This window comes from Abramis brama, assembly GCF_963993115.1.
Source record: "Abramis brama genome assembly, chromosome: 6".
NCBI classification, from domain to species: Eukaryota; Metazoa; Chordata; class Actinopteri; order Cypriniformes; family Leuciscidae; genus Abramis; species Abramis brama.
Genome location: NC_139968.1, coordinates 5724162 through 5747504, shown reverse-complemented (window position 1 = coordinate 5747504; position 23343 = coordinate 5724162). Strand labels below are relative to the sequence as shown.

The following is a 23343-nucleotide window of genomic DNA, read 5'->3' as shown; positions in this document are numbered from 1 at the left end:
TCTGACAAAATTATTTGGTAAAAAAGGCAAAGTATAGCTACAGATTTTATTATCCTATGCAAAATGCTGACAGGAAAAGGCTCACACTGACCACAACATAATCAGTTATTATTATTTGGTTTCATAATTTCTTTGTATGACAGCCTGGCCAAAAATGATGTCCGCACAGTTTGTCATGTTTCATTGTGTTATCACAAATAAAACAACTGACTCCAAGCACACACATATATAAAATGTGCACTTATGTAATAAAAAACTGTGAGCGACAAAGTAACATTTACAATAATCAACATTTTAACGTTCTGTATCATTATTGGCTGACTGCATGCAAGAGCAAACTAGCCTCTGAACAAGAATTCGGCCAATCACTGGATTGGATTGGATTGGATTGGATTACGAACCTGGTCACTGAACTGCACGGTATTCCTGGATGTCTGACATGTAATGAGCCTGTTTCGAGCCGCTGCTGTGTTGATGCATCTTCATGAAGACAATGTAGAAATACTCATTTGTAAGTGAAATGATGTGTAATATGATATGTAAAACTAAAACTAAATAAAAGATAAAAAAATAAAAAGGGGCCAAAAACTAAATCCTGCAGGAAACACTGATTCCCACAATCCCAAATGTTGCTTCATTTCTAAAACACCAATGCTCAGTTAATGACGATCAACAGCAATGATGGACAGGGCTGTCCGAGCTGCGGTTACGAGACTGCAGTGAGACACTACGCCTCCGCAGACATGCGGGACACCGACTCAAGCTCTGTACTGGTGTGTGGGATTACCTGGAGGACTCTGGTTGGGTTTCGCTCAGGTGTCTTTGTGCCTGGAGGATAATCTGTTCAGGCATCGGCAAAACCTTCATTGCACAGCTATGCAGCTTTACCTGTTTTAACTCTCAACACCTGCTTAATCACACTCACAATGAGCAGGAGATCATTACATCTGCACAACAACTACAGGTTCAACACAAGTAGTGCTCAATAGCATGTTGTGGCATTATATTTCACAAAAGACTAATCGTCGTTTTAATAATAATTTTTACAGTTGTTTTAGGGTTTATGCTGTCACTGTCATGGTAACACGGTTGTAAAACTGGAAATAAGTTTACACAGAGAAGTTTATTAAGCATTTATTTGTCAAACTTAACACACCTATTGGCTCTATAATCTTTTTTTTGGACATTCATTTTGTGGTAAAACACCTCATAACTTGTCATGAACCCAGAATTGTCCTTTTAACAATCATCAAATTACAATAATAATAAAAAAATAAGTGAAATGTGGTGATGCTAAATATGAACTGACCAAAGTGAAAATGTTACAAGCAAAATCATGATGTATTTTGTAAAAAGAAGTGCTTATTAGCATACTTTTAAAAAGAGTACACTGTTAAAAAAATCTGTAGAAATTACAGTATTATTGGCAGCTACTTGCCAGTAACTTACTGTAGATTTATATTGATGTTATTTACTGGCAACAGTTTGTTCAAAGTTAAATGAACATTAAACATTAACAAGTCTTTATCTTTACAGAATAAAACTAAAATAACAGCCTCATGCAAAGCATTCTGGGAACCAAAATCTGAAGGAAAAAAACAGAAAAAGGTTGATGAAGATTTCTGGTTCCCAGAATGCTTTGCATTAGGTTGTTATTTTATAGTTTTATTCTGTAAAGATAAAGACTTGTTAATGTTTAATGTTCATTTAACTTTGAGCAAACTGTTGCCAGAAAATAACATCGATTTAAATCTACAGTAAGTTACTGGCAAACAGCTGCAAAACTACAGCAAATTTTTTTACAGTGTACTTATTACGGAAATAATACACTTTAAAAGAATATACTTAAACATTGCAAACTGAATGCAAAGTTTTTGGACATTTACTTATGTTATTTACAATTAAATGAACATTTATTGTAGTTTAACTTTATATAAAATGCAATTAGTTGAACTTGAAGAGGTTTTTAGGCACACATACGTAGGACTTAAGTACATCTTTATACGTAATTACATATTTATTTATATTGTCTTTGAAATATGGTAAATGTTTCATGATAAAGTAATTTCTTTATAATGTCATGTATTTAAATACTTGTAACTTCACATGTGTAATGTTGAAACCGCAACAGTTGTGATCAGAATTATTGGCACCCCTGGTAAATATGATCAAAGGTGGCAGTAAAAAATAATTCTGCATTGTTTATCCTTATGATCTTTCATTCAAAAAAATCTGCAAAAATCGAACCTTTCATTGAAGTAAAAGAATTTAAAGTGTGTGTGTGTGTTGGGGGTTTGGAGATCAGAGACTATTCTTCCATACAGAATCTCTCCAGATGCTTCAGATTCCCAGATCCATGTTGTTGCTTCTCTCCAGTTCACTCCACTCATCTTCTATAGGGTTTAGGTCGGGGGAACTGGGAATGTTATGGCAGAAGCTTCATTTCGTGTTGATTTTGATGTTTGGTTTGGATCACTGTCCTGATGGAAGATCCAACAATGGCTCATTATCAGATTTCTAGATTTCTGCTGGTATTTGCTAGAATCCATGATACCATGCATCTGAACAAGAAGTCCAGGACCTCCAGCAAATAAATAGGCCCACAACATTAAAGATCCAGCAGTTTATTAACCGTGGGCATGGGGTACTTTTATCCCTGTGCGCAACAAACACATCTAGTGGGTTTGCTGCCAAAAAGCAATTTTTTGTTTGTATCATCTGACCACAGAATCCGGTCCCTTTTGAAGATCCAGTCGTGTCTGACTATGAATATGCTGGAGTTTGATTCTGGAGGAGCGAGGAGGATTTTTCTTGAAAAATGTAAGATATTTCTAGCCTAGGGGTCGTTTGATTTTGGGCTTTCTGACCCCAAGACTCAAGTAATCTCTGCAATTCTCCATCCTTGGAGAGTCTTTGCCCACTCCAACTTTCCTCCTCACTGTGCATTAGGACGATATAGACACACTTAGAATCTTCCTGGCAGATTCGTCACATCTTTAGTTGATTGGAACTTCTTAATTATTGCCCTGATGGTCAAAATGGGAATTTTCAATTCTTTAGCCATTTTCTTACAGCACTTTCCATTTTGTGAAGCTCAACAATCTTTTGCTGCACATCAGAACTATATTATTTGGTTTTCCTCATAGTGATGGATTATTAAGGGAATTTGGCTTTTGTGTTTCCTCATATTTAAACTCCTGTAAAACAGAGTTTGACTTCAAAACATGACTTCTAAGAAGTCATAGCTGGACACTTTCATGTTCCTAGTCACCCTGGTGTGCTAAAAAAAAAGTAAATATTAATGGGAATATACTTCAGAGATATTTTACTCATAAAAAATTCTAGGGCTGCCAATAATCGTGGACAACGTGTTTTGGGGAAAAGCCTTTATTTCATAATGTGATTTTCCCCCCAATTTCAATTCTTTTACAATGTAAGGTTAGATTTTTGCTAATTATTTGAATAAAAATATCAAAAAGGATAAACAATGCAGATTTATTTTTACTGCCATCTTTGATCATATTTACCAGGGGTGCCAATAATTCTGGCCACAACTGTATATTATATTTACACATGCTTTAGTATTTTAATCAAAACATCAAAATAAGTGTACTTCTTTTAAACACGACAAAAGATTATTAAAACAATGCTCTAATATGTACTTTAAAGTAAAACTTTTTAAAGTGTGTTAAGAATCGTATACAAGAGTCTCTCTTTAAGTGGCCTTTAATTTCATTAATATATCTGCAAACAGTTTTCTAAAAACATACTTTTAAGATCTGAAGTACACAACAGGGCGCATTCAATACAATCAAGCACACTTTCACAAGGGGTGTCTTCATATTTTGTCTCAAGAGACACAATGACCTTGTTACAAATATGCAGAAAACTATTTATTCCAATGTCATAAACAACTATTTCATGGCTGGTATGCCATAATATTTATTGTTAATACATGTTTTCAATTCACTTGCCATTGGCAGGTGTGGCAAAAAGCTTTAACGTTGGACCCTGATGGCACCTGACTCCAAACCCGTTTAGAAACTTTGACGGTTGCATGTTAAATGGTCTGTCAAATTCGATTAAACTCAAAGAAAATAACCCCTGGGAACGCTCTCGCTGCTCTTTATGATACAGATTCCTGGGCAGCAGCATAAAGGCATTGCTCTCCTGGAATGTGTATTCTTTGGAGGAGACACTTGGAGCAAATTTGACTCTTTTCTCTCCTCCTCTAGTCATACACCTTCTTGCTGGTGATGTGGAGAGAGGAATGCATGGCCGTCTATTGCGTTTGAAAGATCAGACGCATGCCAGACCCTTCGTGAGCGCCTGCCCTCACAGACAATGAGCATCACGCTTAAGCTATCCTTCAGTGAAGTCCCAGCAATGCATCACACGAGACGGGGCGACGCTGCTGTGAATCAGGGGCCGGCCCATGCTGATGTGGCCCTCCTCCCCGGGCCCCTGATCGACTCCAAAACAAATGCGACCACACACATTCCCCCCCTCGCTGCTGAATGAAACGACCCTGGTAGAGGAGTGCTGAAAACAATACACCCACATAACTGAGGGAGAGACAAAAACTCAGTGAGAGGGAGGAGTCTGTCACAGACTCTGTCAACAAGTCCAGAAGGGGGCGGAGCCTCTCGTAGCCCCGCCCTCTCATGGCTGGATACGCCTACAACACAGTGGGTGGTGTTCGGATTGAGACTCGAACACACACAACACATTTTCCAAAGCAGTCAGCTCGTGCGGATGCTTTCCGTCCAATATAACAGGGACTTTGTGACTATAAAGAGACAGACTTTCAGAATTTCTAACTGAATGTAAACAGCAGCTGAACACCAAAACGCAAACAACCATGGTCGTAATAACTTCACAGATTATCACAGAGACATGGTGGTGGGTTCTTACAAAGCTTTGATAGATAACGGAGACTCTCACCCAGCCAACATTGCATGGTGGGGCCAATGTAGTAGATATGTTTGTCCAAGGGTCCCATGTTGGCCCTGAATTGTAAAAAGTAGGTGTCGGACAAATTGCGACATAGCAGAAAATTTTTCTGGCCTAAATCGATTTTGGATAGCCATTTTGTCCGTCTAGAGCCAGGGATCACCAGGGAAATTGAGAATCTAGGACAAACTGTCTAGGAGTTATGAGCAATTTAGTAAATTTGGTCATTATAGCGCCACCTATGGGCCAATCTGGGTCATATTCTCTGAACCTCTCCTCGATTTTTGTACTACCATCTGGCAAAGTTTCAAGATTGGGTTCAGATGTTTTATTTCAAGACGTGTGTCAGGTTTTTGCCCTTTAAACACTCTTGTGTGTAGGACTAAGTTCTTAAGTATCTCAAATGCAAGCCTCCATTGTTCATTTCAAAATGTAATTTTAGAGCTAGTAGCGGAGATTGATGAGGAGAGAGATAGGAGAGAGAGACAGAGACAGAAGAGATTGATTGATTGATTGATTGACATTGTGTCTCTCTCAACAGTGTTCGGCAGCAGCGTCTCTGCTAATAGCGAAGCCGTACGTTTAACTGCTTCAAAAACATATTGTTGTTACCATGTTACCAAACCCATATTGAGAAATGTAATGTAGCTTTTTATATGCAAATCTATAGATTTGCATATAAAAAGCTACATTACATATACATTACACTACATATAAAAAGTTACAAGAAGTTTCTGAGTGCGTATATGTTTCTGTCTCAGAGTTTGTGTCTGTACTGTATGTGTGTGGGAGAGAGACCAGGAGAAACAAAGCATAGAACATAATTTTGTGTGAAAAAACATGCAAATATTGTGTCATTTTTAACCTATTGTTTGATATATTTATTTGCTTGGTCAGTGTCTGTGGCTCGTTCAGGATCTTTGAAATAAATTAAATCATTTGGCGAAGTGATATGGAATCGTAATGCGGTCAAGACCTGCCAGGAACTACTTTAGCTGCAATTAATATGCAATATTATTTCAATGTACATACTATTTCCATAATAAGTACTCTTTTTAAAAGTATGCTAAAGTGTATAGGGTATAGAAGTATAAAGGGTATAGAAGAGAGCAGTATAAACCAGAGGTCGTGTTAAGACTTTCACACTGCCCGTCATTTTTATGGATACGATCGTAAAAATTCTGTCATAATCTAACTATCAGGCTACCCGTCATTTTAATTTTCATATTTTAATGATTATAAGGCATTTAATGGCTTCTGTTTTCATCCATATTTTCATTTTTATTTACAATACTTACAGGACAAGCTATAGGCTATGTATTAATTTATATTATGAAAAGAAAGTTGAACAAAGACGTCACTTTCCAGTTTTCATCTTCATCGTGAGTGAACGTGATCATCCCTTCCTCTTTACGTTATGGAACGAAATAAATATGAATCAGAAAATATGTTGAAAGATAACTTATACAAATCAGTATCATGTGTCATGTAATCGATAAACCAGTGTTGCAAACAACGCCACGTAACATTATACCTCAGAAAATCCATTTACTGACCATAAACTTTATAGACAGCAAGAAAAATAACTCAAGTGGAGCATTTTGCTAAATATATGCACCATATTACATAATCATATATTATCCTGTTCTTTAATATTTAATGTATGTTCGAATGAATCCGTCAAGATTTTATGACAGTCACCATTTTAAACAAAATGGATAAGAAACTTAATTATGTAAGTGTACGTATTATAACTTAAACTAAAATGGCTTTTGAATCAAACGCGTCGGCTCGGACAGACTTCTCATGTCAGTTTTCAGTGAACAGTTACAGTTTTAATTACAGTTACTAGTTACAATACATCACCCTCAGTGCATCTGTCAAAATGATTTCTCCGTCACGGCTCAAATAAATTCTGTCAATGACGGAAAATGTTCGGTTAGCGCGACCTCTGGAATAACCATTGCTAAACATCTGCTTTTGTCTTCTACAGTTTGGAATGTCATATGAGTGACTAAATGATGTGAAATATTTTCAGAAAAATATAATTTTTTGTGTAATATAAGAAGTTTTGAGTGGCTACGGTGATTGCAGCTCAAGCCCAGATTTACAGGGATTTTCTGCTCTTATGGAAAGACGCTGTCAGACGGCAGGTGTCAAAACTATTTTTTAGGTACGTAATTCTTATTTGCCTTGTTTTTCTTTTGAAACGCTCTTTGAAGTGCGTAACGTGTGTTTATTGTTTTTACTGTGCCCAGGGCGTCCCTCCTGCCATTATTCTCACGAACAAAAGGAAATGAGCAGCTCCATATCCTGCAGACAGAGCCATCGCTTTCAACTGCTTATTGGAAAGGGGGAGCGGAGACGAGGAAAACACTGGAAAATACCTCTCAGAGGGCAACAGTGCACGCAGACATAACATCCACGCCGAAACAATCACGGCTAACCGCTACTACACGTAAAAGTAGAGGAATGGCTACAATAATAGGAAAACTGAATAAAATACAGGTTTTAAATGTGTGTGCAAATGATAAAAAAATATATTTTTTGGGTGAACTATCCCTCTAAGTATGGGCAATAGTTAAAGTGACGTTTGCCTTGGCAAACAACACTAATGAAGAAACGGCAAACAGCTTCTGGGGCCGTACTTTAGGTCACTATCTGTAAACTGACTGAGATATGAGGGCCGTGTGCACAGAAATCTCCCATCCTCCCCTGCTAAAGGGTTACAGATGTCTTCCCAGAAAGGGATGTCTGTTGACGGTCAGCAACACTGTGTACAAGAGCCACTGAAGAGCTACAAACCTGCTGCTTTATTTAAACGTCGTAAAACACTTTGGCATGGAGCTCAGAGGAGCGCCGCTGTACACAAAGCAGTCTCTGTCCAAACCTCTATCTGGCAGTACACGCAAAATAAAACGCATCTGGATGATCGACTGATCTGTGCAGAAGAGCCTAGTTAAGTTAGTCAGTTTCTTTGCTCTCTTGCCAGGCGAACATTAATAAAATTAAAGCCCTGACTGCAGGAATACACTCTTTATCTGCTTGATAAGACCGTCCATGGAGGGAATCAGCCATTTAAAGGGGTTCTTTGTTTTCAAATGTTTAAAGTGATGGCATCGTGGCGTGAGTTACGTCTCCGCATCACAAAAAGGTAAATAAGCCTCTTCAGCCTTGACACGTTAGCGAACTTTCGTAGGCAAGAAAGGTCCATTGTCTTTTGTCAATAGTGTGGAGAAGTCTGAAGCACACACACAAGTCGCTTTCAAACCGAGCCGCTTTCTTGTCTTTCGGTCAACGCGGCGAATCTGCGTGACCAACTTGAACCTGTTGCGAAATCTGCGTGAGGAAATCTTTTGAAATCACCAACTGCATTGAAATGACTGGATTTCGCCCACTAAAACAAAGACGTGAAAGCTTGTTGTAAAAAGTTCCTGTGCTTTCTTGCACCAAATGACGGTTCAATTAAACTTGAACAGGTTTTTACTCACACAACTAGCTATAAACATGTCAACAATTTACTTTAACCACTTCAGCTAGACTCTCCTCACACTGTAGTTGACCTTTTTGAGGACACGAACATCCACAATACTGTTCCTTGTGATAATGCGGAGAATGTGTCAAATAATTTGAGTACTTGCGTTGCTTTATGAATTGCATTACACATTTTGGAATAGAACGATGTAAAATCAAGCTTGTTCGGCACGAAAATGTGGTTCGAATAAACGGCAGATGGGCTGAATAATAATGCAATCTTACTCTCTGACAGTAGGTGGCGCTTATAGAAAAGTAGACGTACAGAGACATTTTCATTCATTCAGATTTCCATTTCTGACGGCCATTTTGTGTGACAAACATTTTACTTTGAAAGATTGCACCTGTTCACACCGAAACAAACATCTGCATGCCATCGATGTACCAGATATTTAACAGAGAGCTCTTCTAATCGCTTTTCCACCACAAATAAAACTGGCCAACCAATAAGCTTTGCGCTTTTGGTCACATGCTTAGGGCCGCTGCTGTTGAACACAGTTTTGACTTGGTTGCGATCACAAACTATTTTGTTAAGCTACAGTGAATAGCAGAGGAAGAGTTTGAAACTTATTCTCTGTATTATTATTGGTGTTGTTTGATAAAAACACCATCGCGAATACATTTGAAAACTGTTTGACTTTCTGTCTTCTCCTTGACAAGAGGGTGTGAGAAATAGAAAGTTGCGCAGTGTTTTGTTAGATTGGGTAATTCTGCTTTTCTATAAACGCCACCTACTGTCAGTGCGTAAATGTGCATTATCAGTCACTTTGTTATTTTTTTATGCATTTGTCTGCAAAAACAAATCTGACTGAATTTTCATACCAATTTTCACACTGGTCTGACTAGGCCTTCCTTCAAGTCCATTAAAAAAAAATACGTTGTGAACGTTCATGTTGGTCTAAAGTGCTTTAACAACCGTTAAATGTTTATTGCATCTAATTTTCACACCAAACTTTAGCCTTTAGTGAACAGGCCTTCAGAACGTGCAGAAACACACAGGAGACTGTGTACTGTCTTTTTAAACAGTCAGTAAAGATCATGCTTCAAACAAAGGCAGAAGAACACAGTCTAGTCCTGAGGACCATAAATAACAGATGTTTTTATGTGTTGGATATATGTGTGAGTGAGCGCAGAAGCCCCATCAGCTGCTGCCGTGTGTGAAGCGCAGATCCAGTGTTATTGTAGACGTCAACCAGCTTACTGAGCACTTCATAACACTGGCCTTTGTCTGAAAACACCACAATACCACCGACTGTTTCAATGGAGCACCATGTGTTTGAGTTACTAAGTTACAAATAAAACGCATTATAACACAGAGACATACATATAACATACATTTTCTGAATAAAACATGAGTGCTGCATGTTTTGAGTGAGCTCCAGTTGTGAGGTGGTTACTTAAAGAAACACGTTGACTTTTCGGGACTTTAGCTTATTCACCGTATCCCCCAGAGTTAGATAAGTCCACACACACCTTTCTCATCTCCGTGCGTGCCGTAACTCTGTCTGACGCACCCACCGCTAGCCTAGCTTAGCACAAAGACTGGAGGTAAATGGCTCCAGCTAGCATACTGCTCCCAATAAGTGACAAAATAACGCCAACATTTTCCTATTTACATGTTGTGATTTGTATAGTCACAGCGTGTGCAAATTAACAAGGTCACATGAGGCACAGCCATCTTCTAAACGTACACACACTGGGAACTATATTCTCAGAAGGCGAAGCACTGCTACTTCTGCGGAGGGATTTTGTTATCTAAAGTAACAAAGTGCACTTTTTAAAAGTGTACTTAAGTGTGTTAAGAAAAAATAGTCATGCGAGTTTGCTCTTTAAGTACACTTATTAATATATACTATCTGCCATTACAGTTTTAAAAAATAGATACTTTAAAGATTTGAAATACACAACAAGTGTATATTGAATATAGTTTAGTGCATTTCTTTTTCATGAGGGAAAGATGCCTATCTTCAAGTCTTCATGATGTTCTGAATAAAAACTGTAAGTTTGATCACTCAGATAAGACATTTTGTGATGTATCATTTATAATTTATTTAGCTAGTATCCAGCCAGTAAAGATCATATTCTTTATCCGGATGTCCAGATACTAAAAATGTCCTTTAAATCTAGATTTGTCTGAGTGAACTGACATTGTATTGCAGTAAGAGACTCATTTGTTTACATCAGACAAGTTTATAAAGTCTCTTTTATCTTCATTTATTTACTTCAGTTCTGCCCATCTCTACAAAGACACTGGTGTTCAGCGCTCAACACACACCATTTCCTTCGAGTTTAATAGCTTTTATACGGTTTAGATCAGCGAGTCACGCAAGGCCCTGAAGTGTTTCTGGAAAAAAATCAGTGCTACAAAGAGACTTTTGTGTTCTGACGGCAGCTTTCGGCGGAGAAGAAAGAGCCAGCCTGAAGCAGCCCGGCCAACCAGCATCAGACGACTCGATCTTCAAGCCTTTCGGATTCACGCGCCGGACAGGAAAAGCCTCCGGCCTCGAGCGCCTCCCGTCCCGTGCCACGAGAGTCCAGACTCCGAGAGCGCTAGTCTCCAGGAACACATCTGTTGTGTCTGCAGCACAGACCTGACTCCATCAAAGACGGCCGCCCAACACACACGGTTTTGTCGCTAGAAACACTGACATTCCTTCAATACATCTAATGGCGTCTTTGGTGAACATTTCCTGCAGACTGGGCCCAAACCTAACTCCGCTAACAGCTAAACTGTAAAGCTGAGTTCAGATTCAGACGTTACCTCTGCTTGACACAGCACATCTGGACTTCAATAACAGCAGAACAGGATTTTGTTTAATAAACCAACCAGTTGCTACAGCAGAAGCGTTTAGTTTACAGAGCGAGTTGGATCGAGCGACTGCTTCTAAAGCGACTGTTATACATCACACCCACTGCTATGAGTTTATTTACAGCAATATCAGCGTCATCGGCCAGCCAGATCAAACGCTAGTCAAACTGCTAATCTTTACCTCAGCATGTTAAAGTCCCACTGAAGTGCCTTCCACTGAACAGGAAGCTGAGGCGGGACATTTGAGTGGCTCCTCCCCTTTTCCAAACGGCCAATAGCGTTTAGTTTCCCTCACAGACTGCAGTCGTACCTGCTTGAGCGCTGATGATACGCTGGATTCAATAGTAGAGGTGTGAATAAATTCTAGCCTTTTCATTCTTAATCAACGTACAGTTGGAAAACGGGATAAAACTCGAGTGTTTGAGCAACCGAACACACACTCCCACACTCATATTACTCTGTGACGTGTCAACGCTCGCTTCGGCCAGGTTGTGTCTATAGCACAGGGGGCGGAGCTTTAGATTCTAGAGAGCATTTGATTGGACAGAAGATGTGATGAGAAGCTGATGTCATAAAAATCCCTGATCCATTTTAGCGGAAGTGAGAGAGTTAATGCTTATATCTCCTAAATGCACATTTTGTCATTGTTTTGAAATACACCAGCTTATTCATAACCTTAAGGCTAACATATTCATACTAAAAGCTAAATAACTTAAATTATGATGTCAGGGGGCCTATCTGTCTATCTGTTATGTGCCTTTTTTATTTATATGGGTCAATCTCACCAAACCGGTCAAGAACATGGTTAAATTTCACTCAAAAAAAATAATAATTAAAAATAAAATAAAAATATATAGTTATTAGAGATTAAATGAGATTTTAAAAAATACATTTGTGTAGAAATAACATTTTGGGTGAAGACAATAGCCATGTTTCCATTTGAAGTTGCGAATTTAACTTATGCACAAAATTGGAATATGGCATAAAATATTTGTGAATAAGGCAGCGTTTCCATCTCACGTGTTCAAGAGAACAAAATCATCGCTTCCTGGGAAACTGGAACAAAATATCAGTAATAAAACTGTGATTTTCTGCAATCGGCTCTTTTCCCTCCATCATAAATGAGTGTGTCTCAGAGCGTCAGACGAAACTCACTAACCGCTGTCATGATCTCTAGCGTTGGGATGCTGGTGTGTGTGAACACACTCGTGTGAGATGCTTCTGGAGGGAATTAAACCAAATCATTCTGATCACACACTTCGGCTCCGGCGTTTCAGAAACACCAAACCAACATCTGAGATGCTGTGATGTGATTGGTCCCTATTTTAGGTCCAATTAGTTTGTTTTTTGTTGCATTGGGACCTTGTTTTCCCACAGTTCTCATCGCTATAATGTAAAAAAAATATCTTATTTAAATTGTAAAGTCTCTGTTTTTATTGCAATGACTTTCTGCTGACCAGTATAAACATTTTAGAAAAATGGGAATCACAAACATTCTGGATGAGAAAGGAATTTATTTTGACTATTCTAACGAGAATTTGAGGGAAATGTGTGTAATTGTCATGAAAACCGTCACAATGTAAAAAAAAAAAAAAATCCTATTAAATAAAATAGGCTTGATTTTCTCTATGAAAAACAAAAAATGTGCTGCAGGGAGGTTTTTTGACATTCATGTGTATCTCTCATGAATCCAGGCAAAGAAAGCAAGTATTACAGAAAGCTGTGAGCTGGCAGTGATAACTTATTCACAGCTTATCTTCAACATAATGGAGGAAAACGGCCAGCAAAAAGCCTGAAGGGGAGACATTCTCCTGCTTTACATGGCATCAAAAGGAGGCATAATTACAGACTGCCTTTGCATGAAGAAGCAACTAGAAACACTTAAATTCTTTCGCCTCACTTCACTTTAGATCAAAGCTGCGTTGGTGTGTTGGTTTTAGAGCAATAACGGTAAAAAATAAACCACCTGCTGAAAGATTCTGGAGGCGATCCTTTATTTTCTCCCTGTATCGTGAAGCTGGGCAAAGAAACAGTTAAAGTCCACCATAGTCAATCATTTAGCCCTTAAAACTCATCTTTGATCACCAAAATTACATATTTAGAAGTTTTTTCCTTTCAAAAATAATTTCTTCATGTCTTGAATGTAACTCGACACCCTTGCCTCATTTAGTATGCGTGGTTCTATGAATATGCAAATGAGCCCCGCCTCCACTCACTCACTCAGCTCAGAGATCCACTGGTTGACGATCACACGTTGATCTGATTGGTGACAAGGTAGTTTGTGACGTCAGAAACACCAACGATTTCAAAGCGTGTTTTTGAGACTGTCTTTGGTTCACTGCAGTTTTAAGCAGAAAATACTCAGCAATGCTGTCGACTTATGAATTTACACATGGCTTGTCTTAAAGCATATTAAAAACACCACATAAACAACATTAAAAGCTGGATTTACACCACAGGGGGACTTCAACCATTATAGAATTTGCTCACTTAATTTTTTTCAGTATTTTTGAATCACTATTTTCCATGAATATATACTGTGGTGTAAATCTTTTTTAATTAAATTAGTTTTTATTTATTGTTTGATTGATGCTGATATTCAAAACTGCATTTATCATGAGAAAACAAGCATTTTAGTGTCATTTCGTATGAATTTCTAAAAAATTAGAAAAAAGTAAGACCATCAGATTGATTTCTTGAGATGAATTTCATAAGAATTAGCCACCGACTCAGCAAAACGTTCAATAGTTGCGAGATTCGGTTGTGAAAATGTCTCTTTGCTATCAAACAACCCAGTAATCTCTGCACTGAGACGCTCAAGCTGTAGCGTCTTGAATTGCAAGTCGTAACAAAGATATCCAGAAAAATGTTTAGGCAGAAAGAGGGGGGTCATGTGACGCTGGAAAGAGATACGCGTTCCCTAATAGTGGGGGTGAACGAGAGCCGACAGCTGCAACAATCCAAAGAAGAAGAAGACAAGCCATATCAGTCTCTCACACTGACAACAACGCTCCTGAGCCCCAACACACCGGTGAAGAGATGCACTGACGCTCAGAGGATCACAGACAGGTTGGTTCGGTGTAATTGCAGGCTGTGTGTGTGTGTGTGTGAAGCTCTGTTGGTGGCGGAGGAGTCTGTCTGTCCGCTCGCTGAATGTGTGGCAAGCCCTGGCACGCTTTATCTCGAGTCTCACACACACAGAGTTTCAGGTGAAACACAGACTGTAAAGCACAACACTGTCTGAAGCCAACCAACATGATCATCTGGAAGCCGCTTTGGTAAAAGTGTCAGCTAAATGATTAAATGTAGATGATCAAAGTTACGCAACCGCATTCATAAGTATTTCCACATATGCATTTAGTTTGGTTGATAATCTGATGAAAGAACATGGACGCTCATGTATAGAGCATTTATTTACATTATTTAAAATGCGTTTATGTTTTTGAAGGAAGTCTCATCAAGGCTGCATTTATTTGATTAAAAATACAGTAAAAACTGTAATATTGTGAAATATTATTACAATTTATAACGGCTGTTTTCTGTGTGAATATATATAGTAAAGTGTATTCCTGTGATCAAAGCTGAATTTCAGCATCATTACTCCAGTCTTCAGTGTCACATGATCCTTCAGAAATCACTCTAATATTTGTAACATTATAAATGTCTTTACTGTCACTTCTAATCAATTTAATGCATCCTTGATGGATTAAAGTATTCATTTCTTTTCTGTTTTATCTTTTTCTTATCTTTAAACTGTAGTGAGTGCATCATGGTTTCCACAAAAATATGAAGAGCACAGCTGTTCTCAACACCGATAATAATCAGAAATGCTTCTTGAGGAAGAATGAATCATATCATAATGATTTCTGAAGGATCATGTGACTCTGAAGACTGGTGCTGAAATCCAGCTTTGATCACAGAAAATAAATTACACTTTACTGTATATTCACATAGAAAACAGCTGTTTTAAATTGTAATAATATTTCACAATATTAATGTTTTTACTGTATTTTTAATCAAATAAATGCAGCCTTGGTGAGCAGAAGAGACTTCTTTCAAAAACGTTTAAAAAAAATGTAATTATTAGCCCAAAAATGGCTAGCATACAGCAATGAAAAATGCTAAATGTGAATAATAAAGTATTAACCATATAATCAGGCATAGTATATAGCAATAGAATATCAAAATAAATAAGCTAATCAACTTTTAAATCATTTGTTGTTGACATCAATGTGTCCAATCAAACTCCACAGTATTTCTGTGTAAACTGATCAGTCACTTGATAATATGGCTAATACTCAGTTTGTTAGGCTGGTGAATCTGCTGTTATTTATGCATTTACTAAACTCAGCATATTTCATATTCTTTTGGGCCTATGCACAGTTAATACAGTCTTCTTGTTTATTTTGCCACATTGTTTCCAGTGTAAAATCTGGATCCTAAGGCAAAAGCAATGGAGAAGCTCTGATTTAACAGCCACAAACAGGACCGATACAGCTCAGAGGACAGGCGGACACTCACTAGCGGGAGGACAGAGGAGGCTAACTAATTGTTTTAACATGTAGGTGAGAATTGATGTTGCTCTCTAGTGTCAGCAAATAAGATTTAGACGCATTAAAGTGGTGTGTTTGTCTCCTGAACACAGGGTGTGATCGTGGGGGGGCGAGACTGAGTTAATCTCAGCACAGTCGACGTCCCACCGGCCGGCGATCACAACCCTGGTGACTGCATCAGATAAGACCAGTGTCCCCAGGGCCACAGAAGAATAGCTGTCTCACTCCTGAAGTCAAAACACACATTTACATTGAGACACACTGAGATATGCTAAACACATCCTTATCAAGGTGAGAAAGAGCCTTGATCATAGCCCTGCAGTGTGAAGCATGCGTTACACATGACAGTATAAGCAGGACCGGGTGCTTTTGTCTCTCTGATCCACGCCCAGATACCGTTTGGTGTGTTTCAGACCCACGCCTTCAGCATTAGTCTGTTCACAGGTCAAAACGAAAGCTTAAACGTGACTGCAGTGATTTCACCAGTGTGAACGCGCACTGATTCGGATCAGAAACCGGTTTACAGGTCACAACCTAGTGCCCTATAAAAAACACAGTGATGATGTTTCCAGATGAATCATCAACAACAAATGTAAATAAAGTGAAATTAAGCAATTTTATAAATAAACCAAGTAAATTAAGTGTGTGTGTGTATATATATACACACACAACGGTCAAATATGGACGCCTGAATTTTAACATTTTAAACCCAACAGTTGTTCAATTCATATTTGACCACTGAAACAACAGATCATTTTTAGTGTATTGTTATATATACTTAATTTACTTGGTTTATTTATAAAATTGCTTCATTTACATTTGTTGTGGATATGGATAAACACAACTGTTGGATTTAAAAAGTTAATTTCAATTCAGGCGTCCAATATTTGACCACTGAAACCATTATTTTTTTACCCAGACTTCCTACATACCTTAATTTGGTACTTCATTTATTTATAAAATTGCTTTATTTCACTTTATTTACTTTTGGATTGGTCACTGTTATTTTCGAGTGCAACTGATGTATGTGTCAGTTAATGTAAACTGTGTGTGCTGGAATCTCGAGAGCCGTGAAAAATGAACATGGCACTCACTTGAGAAAGTACTTCTGTCCGTTGGGGGTGTAGGCCATCTCCCAGCCCGGGGGCAGCGGCAGCTCCTCGGCCACGTCGAAGGACTGGTGTCGGATGTGCGAGTGTTGGCGAGCGGGGTTCGGGACGCCCAGCGCGCCCGCGGGCAGCTGCAGCGACGCCGGAGAGGAGTGCGAGCGGACGTGCGTCGCCTGGAGCCGCGGGGGGAGGCCGCCCGAGTCCGTGCTGGACTGCCGAGAGTGCGAGCCCGAGTCCGGCTCCTTGAAGAACGACTCGGGCATATGCTTGTTCCTCCAGGAGCTGCTGGGCTTGGGGTTCATGACGGAGTTGAAGAGAGCCTCCAGGTCCGTGTCAAGGTCTTTGGCGACATGGATGACCTGCTGGCCCGGTAACGGCTGGAGAGGGTTGCCGCTCATCGTGTGTCAAACAATAACAAACAAGCCCAAGTATTCGGTTAAAAATGGCCTGTGAAAATCCTGTAGGAACTTCTTTGGTTAGGCCTTTTTTTCTTTCTTTTTTTTTTTCCTTTTCTTTTTTTCTTTCTTTGGTAAAAGTTGTTTCGCCCGACTTTAAAAGCTTTTAAAAGTCTTTAAAAAGTTGTCATAAAGCTAAAGGAGTGTATGTCATGTTGTCCCGCATTGAGGGTTTTTTTCCCGGAGATTATTCCTCCTGCGCTCCGTAACTTTCCTGTGTCCGCTGGCGGAGTTTCTGTCCCGATGGAAAGTTTGTAAACTCAAGCTTTTCCTCTCTCTCTCTCTCTCTCTCTCTCTCTCTCTCTCCCTCCCTCTCTCTCTCTCTCTCTCTCTCTCCCTCTCTCTCTCTCTCTCTCTCTCTCTCCCTCCCTCTCTCTCTCTCTCTCTCTGCGCGGATCCTGTGTCAGCTCATGAATATTCAACGACTCTGGGCCTCATGAATATTTAATTATCACTGTGTTTCGTTCATAACAGCAACAGTGGACTATCAGTGGATTATGGAATTAACAAAAAAAAGAAAAAAGAATCTGACATAATTATCTAAATTTTTTATTGTAAGCCATTAAATTAGTTTAGAATTTCAATTTACTGTTTTACTACGTTATATTAAAAATATAAATACATTTGACATATTATGCATTTTAATCAACTTGTTAGTTCAAAGCAATTTAAAATATTACAAAACACCAAACATTTTTATCCAGAATTCCCAAATTTATAATACGATGTATTAAATATTGTAATATATTAATGTATGTTATTTAATCTATTAACTCATACCTTAATTTGTGATATTGTATTAAATTGCATGTGTTTTTAGTGAGTGAAGTGATAATAAAGCTAAAATAAAATAAAATATTATGCCTATTATGCAGAACATAAAGAACATAAAATATATTAAAACATACTAAAATAAGTAGAAAAAGCTATAAAGAAAAAAAAATGTTTATAATGTTGAATAGAAAAATGTTAAAGTTTATTGAACAAATTATTTAGGAATAATTTGTTATTGTAAAAATGTAATAAAATGTAATAAAAATGTGTGCATTTTCACATGTAATGTATTAAATAATGTAATAACTAATGTGATATACTTAATGTATAAGTTATATAATGTATTAAATATTTTGTGTTATAATAGTACTTTTAAGACACTCCAGGGCACTTCACAGCGTAAAGCCGTAATAAAGCACAAAAACACAAACATATAATTACTTAACAATAAAAATCAATCAATCAAATTAGTAAAAGCTATTTTAAAATCAGATTCAGATTTTAATCTGAGTTTTAATAGAATCCAACTAGTGAATATTCCATTATTTCGGCGCAGAACTACTGAAAACCCTCACGCAATATAGCTTTTGTTTTGTTTTGTTTGTTTGTTTCTAAATAATGCCAGAATTGATATTATTTCACAGCAGAGGATGAAGACTACAGAAAAATCATATTTTCACAGCTTGGAGTGGAGCAGTGGAGTCACATGGGTGCTGTCGAGGGATGCTGTCATTCGCAGATTGCAGGATAAGAAATGTGGGTCAGATGTGTTGTGAAGCCATTCCTCAGGTCAACTGTAAACACACCTCCTCATCACTGTAAACGAGACGCACATGTTCATCTGTGGAGATCCAGTGATTCATTTAATTGTCACACACAGTCTCATGAGTCAGTCAAGCTTACTGAGGAAGATTCCAGTGTTTGACACAGAGTCCATCTGTGATGAGGAACAGTTGTTAGGTCTCGGAGTTCAGTCTTCCTCCCATGGGACACACACCTGTCCCGAGCAGAGCGAGCCTCCACAAGTGCACTCAAAGCATCTTTACATTTAAAGGAGTTATATCATCACCTTCCTAAAATAATTGCCTAAGTCATTTTTTCAGGTTTCTCAGAAAACACACAAAAAATGAAAAATAACTTCAGAGGTTCGTTCTTCTTGATGCAGCTCCCATCTTGAAAAGCTTGTAAAATTGCCTTTTAAAATTTTAAAATTGCTTGTAAAATCTTTTGACTTAGGCCAAATAAAACGGCCTCAGTCACACTCTTGACATAGGCCATTACACTACAGGAGTAGAACTGCATGATCTGTTCAACTGAGGATGTGGGGATTTTACCAGAGGTGGCCAGCATCATGAGGAGATGACTTATGCAAAAAAATTATTTTTGTCAAAAAATGACGTAGGCAATTATTTTAGGAAGGTGACGATATGTAAGAATGCTCATGTGTTAATCGCTCTTTTATTGCCAATGCGTGACCAGAGGGCTGTTCCATAAAACAAGATTAGAATACAAGCCAGGCTTATTTTGGTTAGTCAGACTTATTGTCGGTGATTTCTGTTTCATAAAGCAAACTTAAAATAGTTCAAACTCAGTTACCCTGGCAACTTATGCTGGGAAACTAGCCTGGTCCAGGGCAGGCTAACTGTCAGGCTAAGCCTCAGCTGTTACACAGATCCTCTAACACTGACCGACAAGAACACAATGATATTACCACTAACACTCTCTCATACCATTATTGGACTTTATTAACCACTATTAGTCCAAAAATAAATACACAGTATACAGAAAATCAACTTAAATAAGGCTACAATGATAAATTAGACAATATAGACATATATATATATATATATATATATATATATATATATATATATATATATATATATATACTGTATATATATAGATATAGATATATAGATAGATAGGCCTAAATACAATATATATACTACAGGTTTTCTTTTTTTACTGGCTGAATGTTTTATGCCCAAGATTTAATTAGATTGTGATTTATGAATACATTTCTCTCTGGTTTTGTTTGCTCTGTAAGCAAACAAAACCAGCTTTGTAAAGCAGAAGTTAAAATCAAAAAAAGCTTTGTAAAGCAGAAGTTAAAATCAAAAAATAAATAATTACAAAAGCACAGTATAAATTTTAACTGGTAAGATGAATCTGAGCTTAGTAATTGACAGTATATTAACCTACATTTGATTTACCCCATTACAATAGTCCCTTTACAGTTATTGCTATCATAAAAATACACTTGTAGGTTTAAAATTCTAAATAAGGGACATCTAATGTCCAAATAACAAATATTTTAGCATATATATATTTATTATGTACTTTATTATGTCTTTCAATTCAAACACATTTAACACAATTATACAAATTGACAGTTCCTTTAAAGACATCATATTTTCCCCCAATAAATATTCCTTATCTTTCCTTCTACTTTTTTCTTTTGTGATAATACCCACCAACACACATGATTAGAACAATAACCAAAAAGTACATAGTTAGACACTTTTACATATGATTTAAGGGGGAAAAGACAAAAAACAATAAATAAATATTAAGAAAAATTTAACATTCACATATTTATATCAAACTCTTATAATGACACATAATTCCTAATAGTTAATCAAGTAATATTATTTGAATATCAAATATTCAATATTAAATAAGTAAATAAATAAAATAACAAATAACTAGAAATAAAAGGGAGGGAGGGTTGTATAAAAATGTAGTTAATGTAGGCTAATATATATTCCTTTATTTTATGGAATATTCTTTGATTTTAGAGTTGCACATATCTTTTCAAAATGTATACATTTGCTCTTAATTTCATGTTATCCTCTCCATAGTGTACTTTAGAAACTAAATCTACTCATTTAAAACTGGGGATTCTTGCTTTCTCCAAAAATTATTGCATTAAAAGCTGTAATTCTCAGCATTCTAAAGTATACATCATCTTTATTAAGTAGCATAGGTCCTATACCCAAAACTATATTTTGTATCTTTACAAATGGATACATTTGCATGACTTTCTAACATTTACAGCTGGAGGATATAACTGTAAAATGTAAGTTTTGCACTGAGGGGAAAAAAAACATGTCACAAGCATAAAACAGCACAAAATATACGCTGTTTGATGGTGGATCGATTTGATCCACGATCGACCTCTAGGGCTGCTTCAGAAACGCGTGCGCGCGCAATTATCTAGACTAGATAAACCTGGATCAAATTAGTGAGATTGCGTGAACTTCAATTACCTTTTATGGAACCACTTTAGCCCCAACTTATTTGTTAGGCTCATTCAAGTCCGGTTTTGGAGTTTAATCCCCGCTTTTCTAAGCGTCTTTTATGGAACAACCCTCAGCTTGTAATGAAACTTAAAAGATGAGACCTTCCCAGACATAGTTTGTCTGTGAAAGCCTGTAGTCTGATTATTAGGCTATGTGAAGGACTCGGCTAGTTTTTCCCGGGAAAATCCAAAGGGCGTGTTTATAGTCAAAGTATCGTAACAGTGAAAATGAACTAACCTCATCTGTCGACATGATGGCTGCGTCTGAAACTGACTTTATATCTTACAATTCAGACTTTATATCTCACACTTCTGACTTTATATCTCGCAATTCTGACTTTATATTTCACAATTCTGACTTTATATCTCGCAATTCTGACTTTATATCTCGCAATTCTGACTTTATATCACGCAATTCTGACTTTATATCTCGCAATTCTGACTTTATATCACGCAATTCTGACTTTATATCTCACAATTGCGATTTAACATATCACGCAATTCTGACTTTATATCTCGCAATTTAGACTTTATATCTCGCAATTGCGATTTAACATATCACGCAATTCTGACTTTACATCACGCAATTCTGACTTTATATCTGGCAATTCTGACTTTATATCACGCAATTCTGACTTTATATCTCACAATTGCGATTTAACATATCTCGCAATTCTGACTTTATATCACGCAATTCTGACTTTATATCTCGCAATTCTGACTTTATATCACGCAATTCTGACTTTATATCTCACAATTGCGATTTAACATATCTCGCAATTCTGACTTTATATCACGCAATTCTGACTTTATATCTCGCAATTCTGACTTTATATCACGCAATTCTGACTTTATATCTCACAATTGCGATTTAACATATCTCGCAATTCTGACTTTATATCACGCAATTCTGACTTTATATCACGCAATTCTGACTTTATATCTCACAATTGCGATTTAACATATCTCGCAATTCTGACTTTATATCACGCAATTCTGACTTTATATCTCGCAATTCTGACTTTATATCACGCAATTCTGACTTTATATCTCACAATTGCGATTTAACATATCTCGCAATTCTGACTTTATATCACGCAATTCTGACTTTATATCACGCAATTCTGACTTTATATCTCACAATTGCGATTTAACATATCTCGCAATTCTGACTTTATATCTCGCAATTCTGACTTTATATAACGCAATTCTGACTTTATATCTCACAATTGCGATTTAACATATCTCGCAATTCTGACTTTATATCACGCAATTCTGACTTTATATCTCGCAATTCTGACTTTATATCTCACAATTGCGATTTAACATATCTCGCAATTCTGACTTTATATCTCGCAATTTAGACTTTATATCTCGCAATTGCGATTTAACATATCACGCAATTCTGACTTTATATCTCGCAATTTAGACTTTATATCTCGCAATTGCGATTTAACATATCACGCAATTCTGACTTTACATCACGCAATTCTGACTTTATATCTCGCAATTCTGACTTTATATCTCGCAATTCTGACTTTATATCTCGCAATTCTGACTTTATATCACGCAATTCTGACTTTATATCTCACAATTGCGATTTAACATATCTCGCAATTGCGATTTAACATATCTCGCAATTGCGATTTAACATATCACGCAATTCTGACTTTACATCACGCAATTCTGACTTTATATCACTCAATTCTGACTTTATATCACTCAATTCTGACTTTATATCACGCAATTCTGACTTTATATCTCACAATTGCGATTTAACATATCTCGCAATTCTGACTTTATATCACGCAATTCTGACTTTATATCTCGCAATTATGACTTTATATCTCGCAAT

General features: G+C 37.2%; 1 protein-coding gene across 2 annotated transcripts in view; it reads right to left on the bottom strand.

Annotated features, from left to right (window-relative positions):
• wwtr1 (WW domain containing transcription regulator 1) overlaps positions 1 to 17799 on the bottom strand; it is a 49700-nt gene extending 31901 nt beyond the window's left edge. For both annotated transcript variants that reach the window (XM_084116674.1, XM_084116675.1), the window contains exon 1: positions 16944 to 17799. In XM_084116674.1, coding sequence (XP_083972800.1) covers positions 16944 to 17356 — 413 coding nt within the window. In that variant the 5' untranslated portion in view covers positions 17357 to 17799. The remainder of the gene's footprint in view (positions 1 to 16943) is intronic.
• Between the last annotated feature and the right edge of the window lie 5544 nt (positions 17800 to 23343).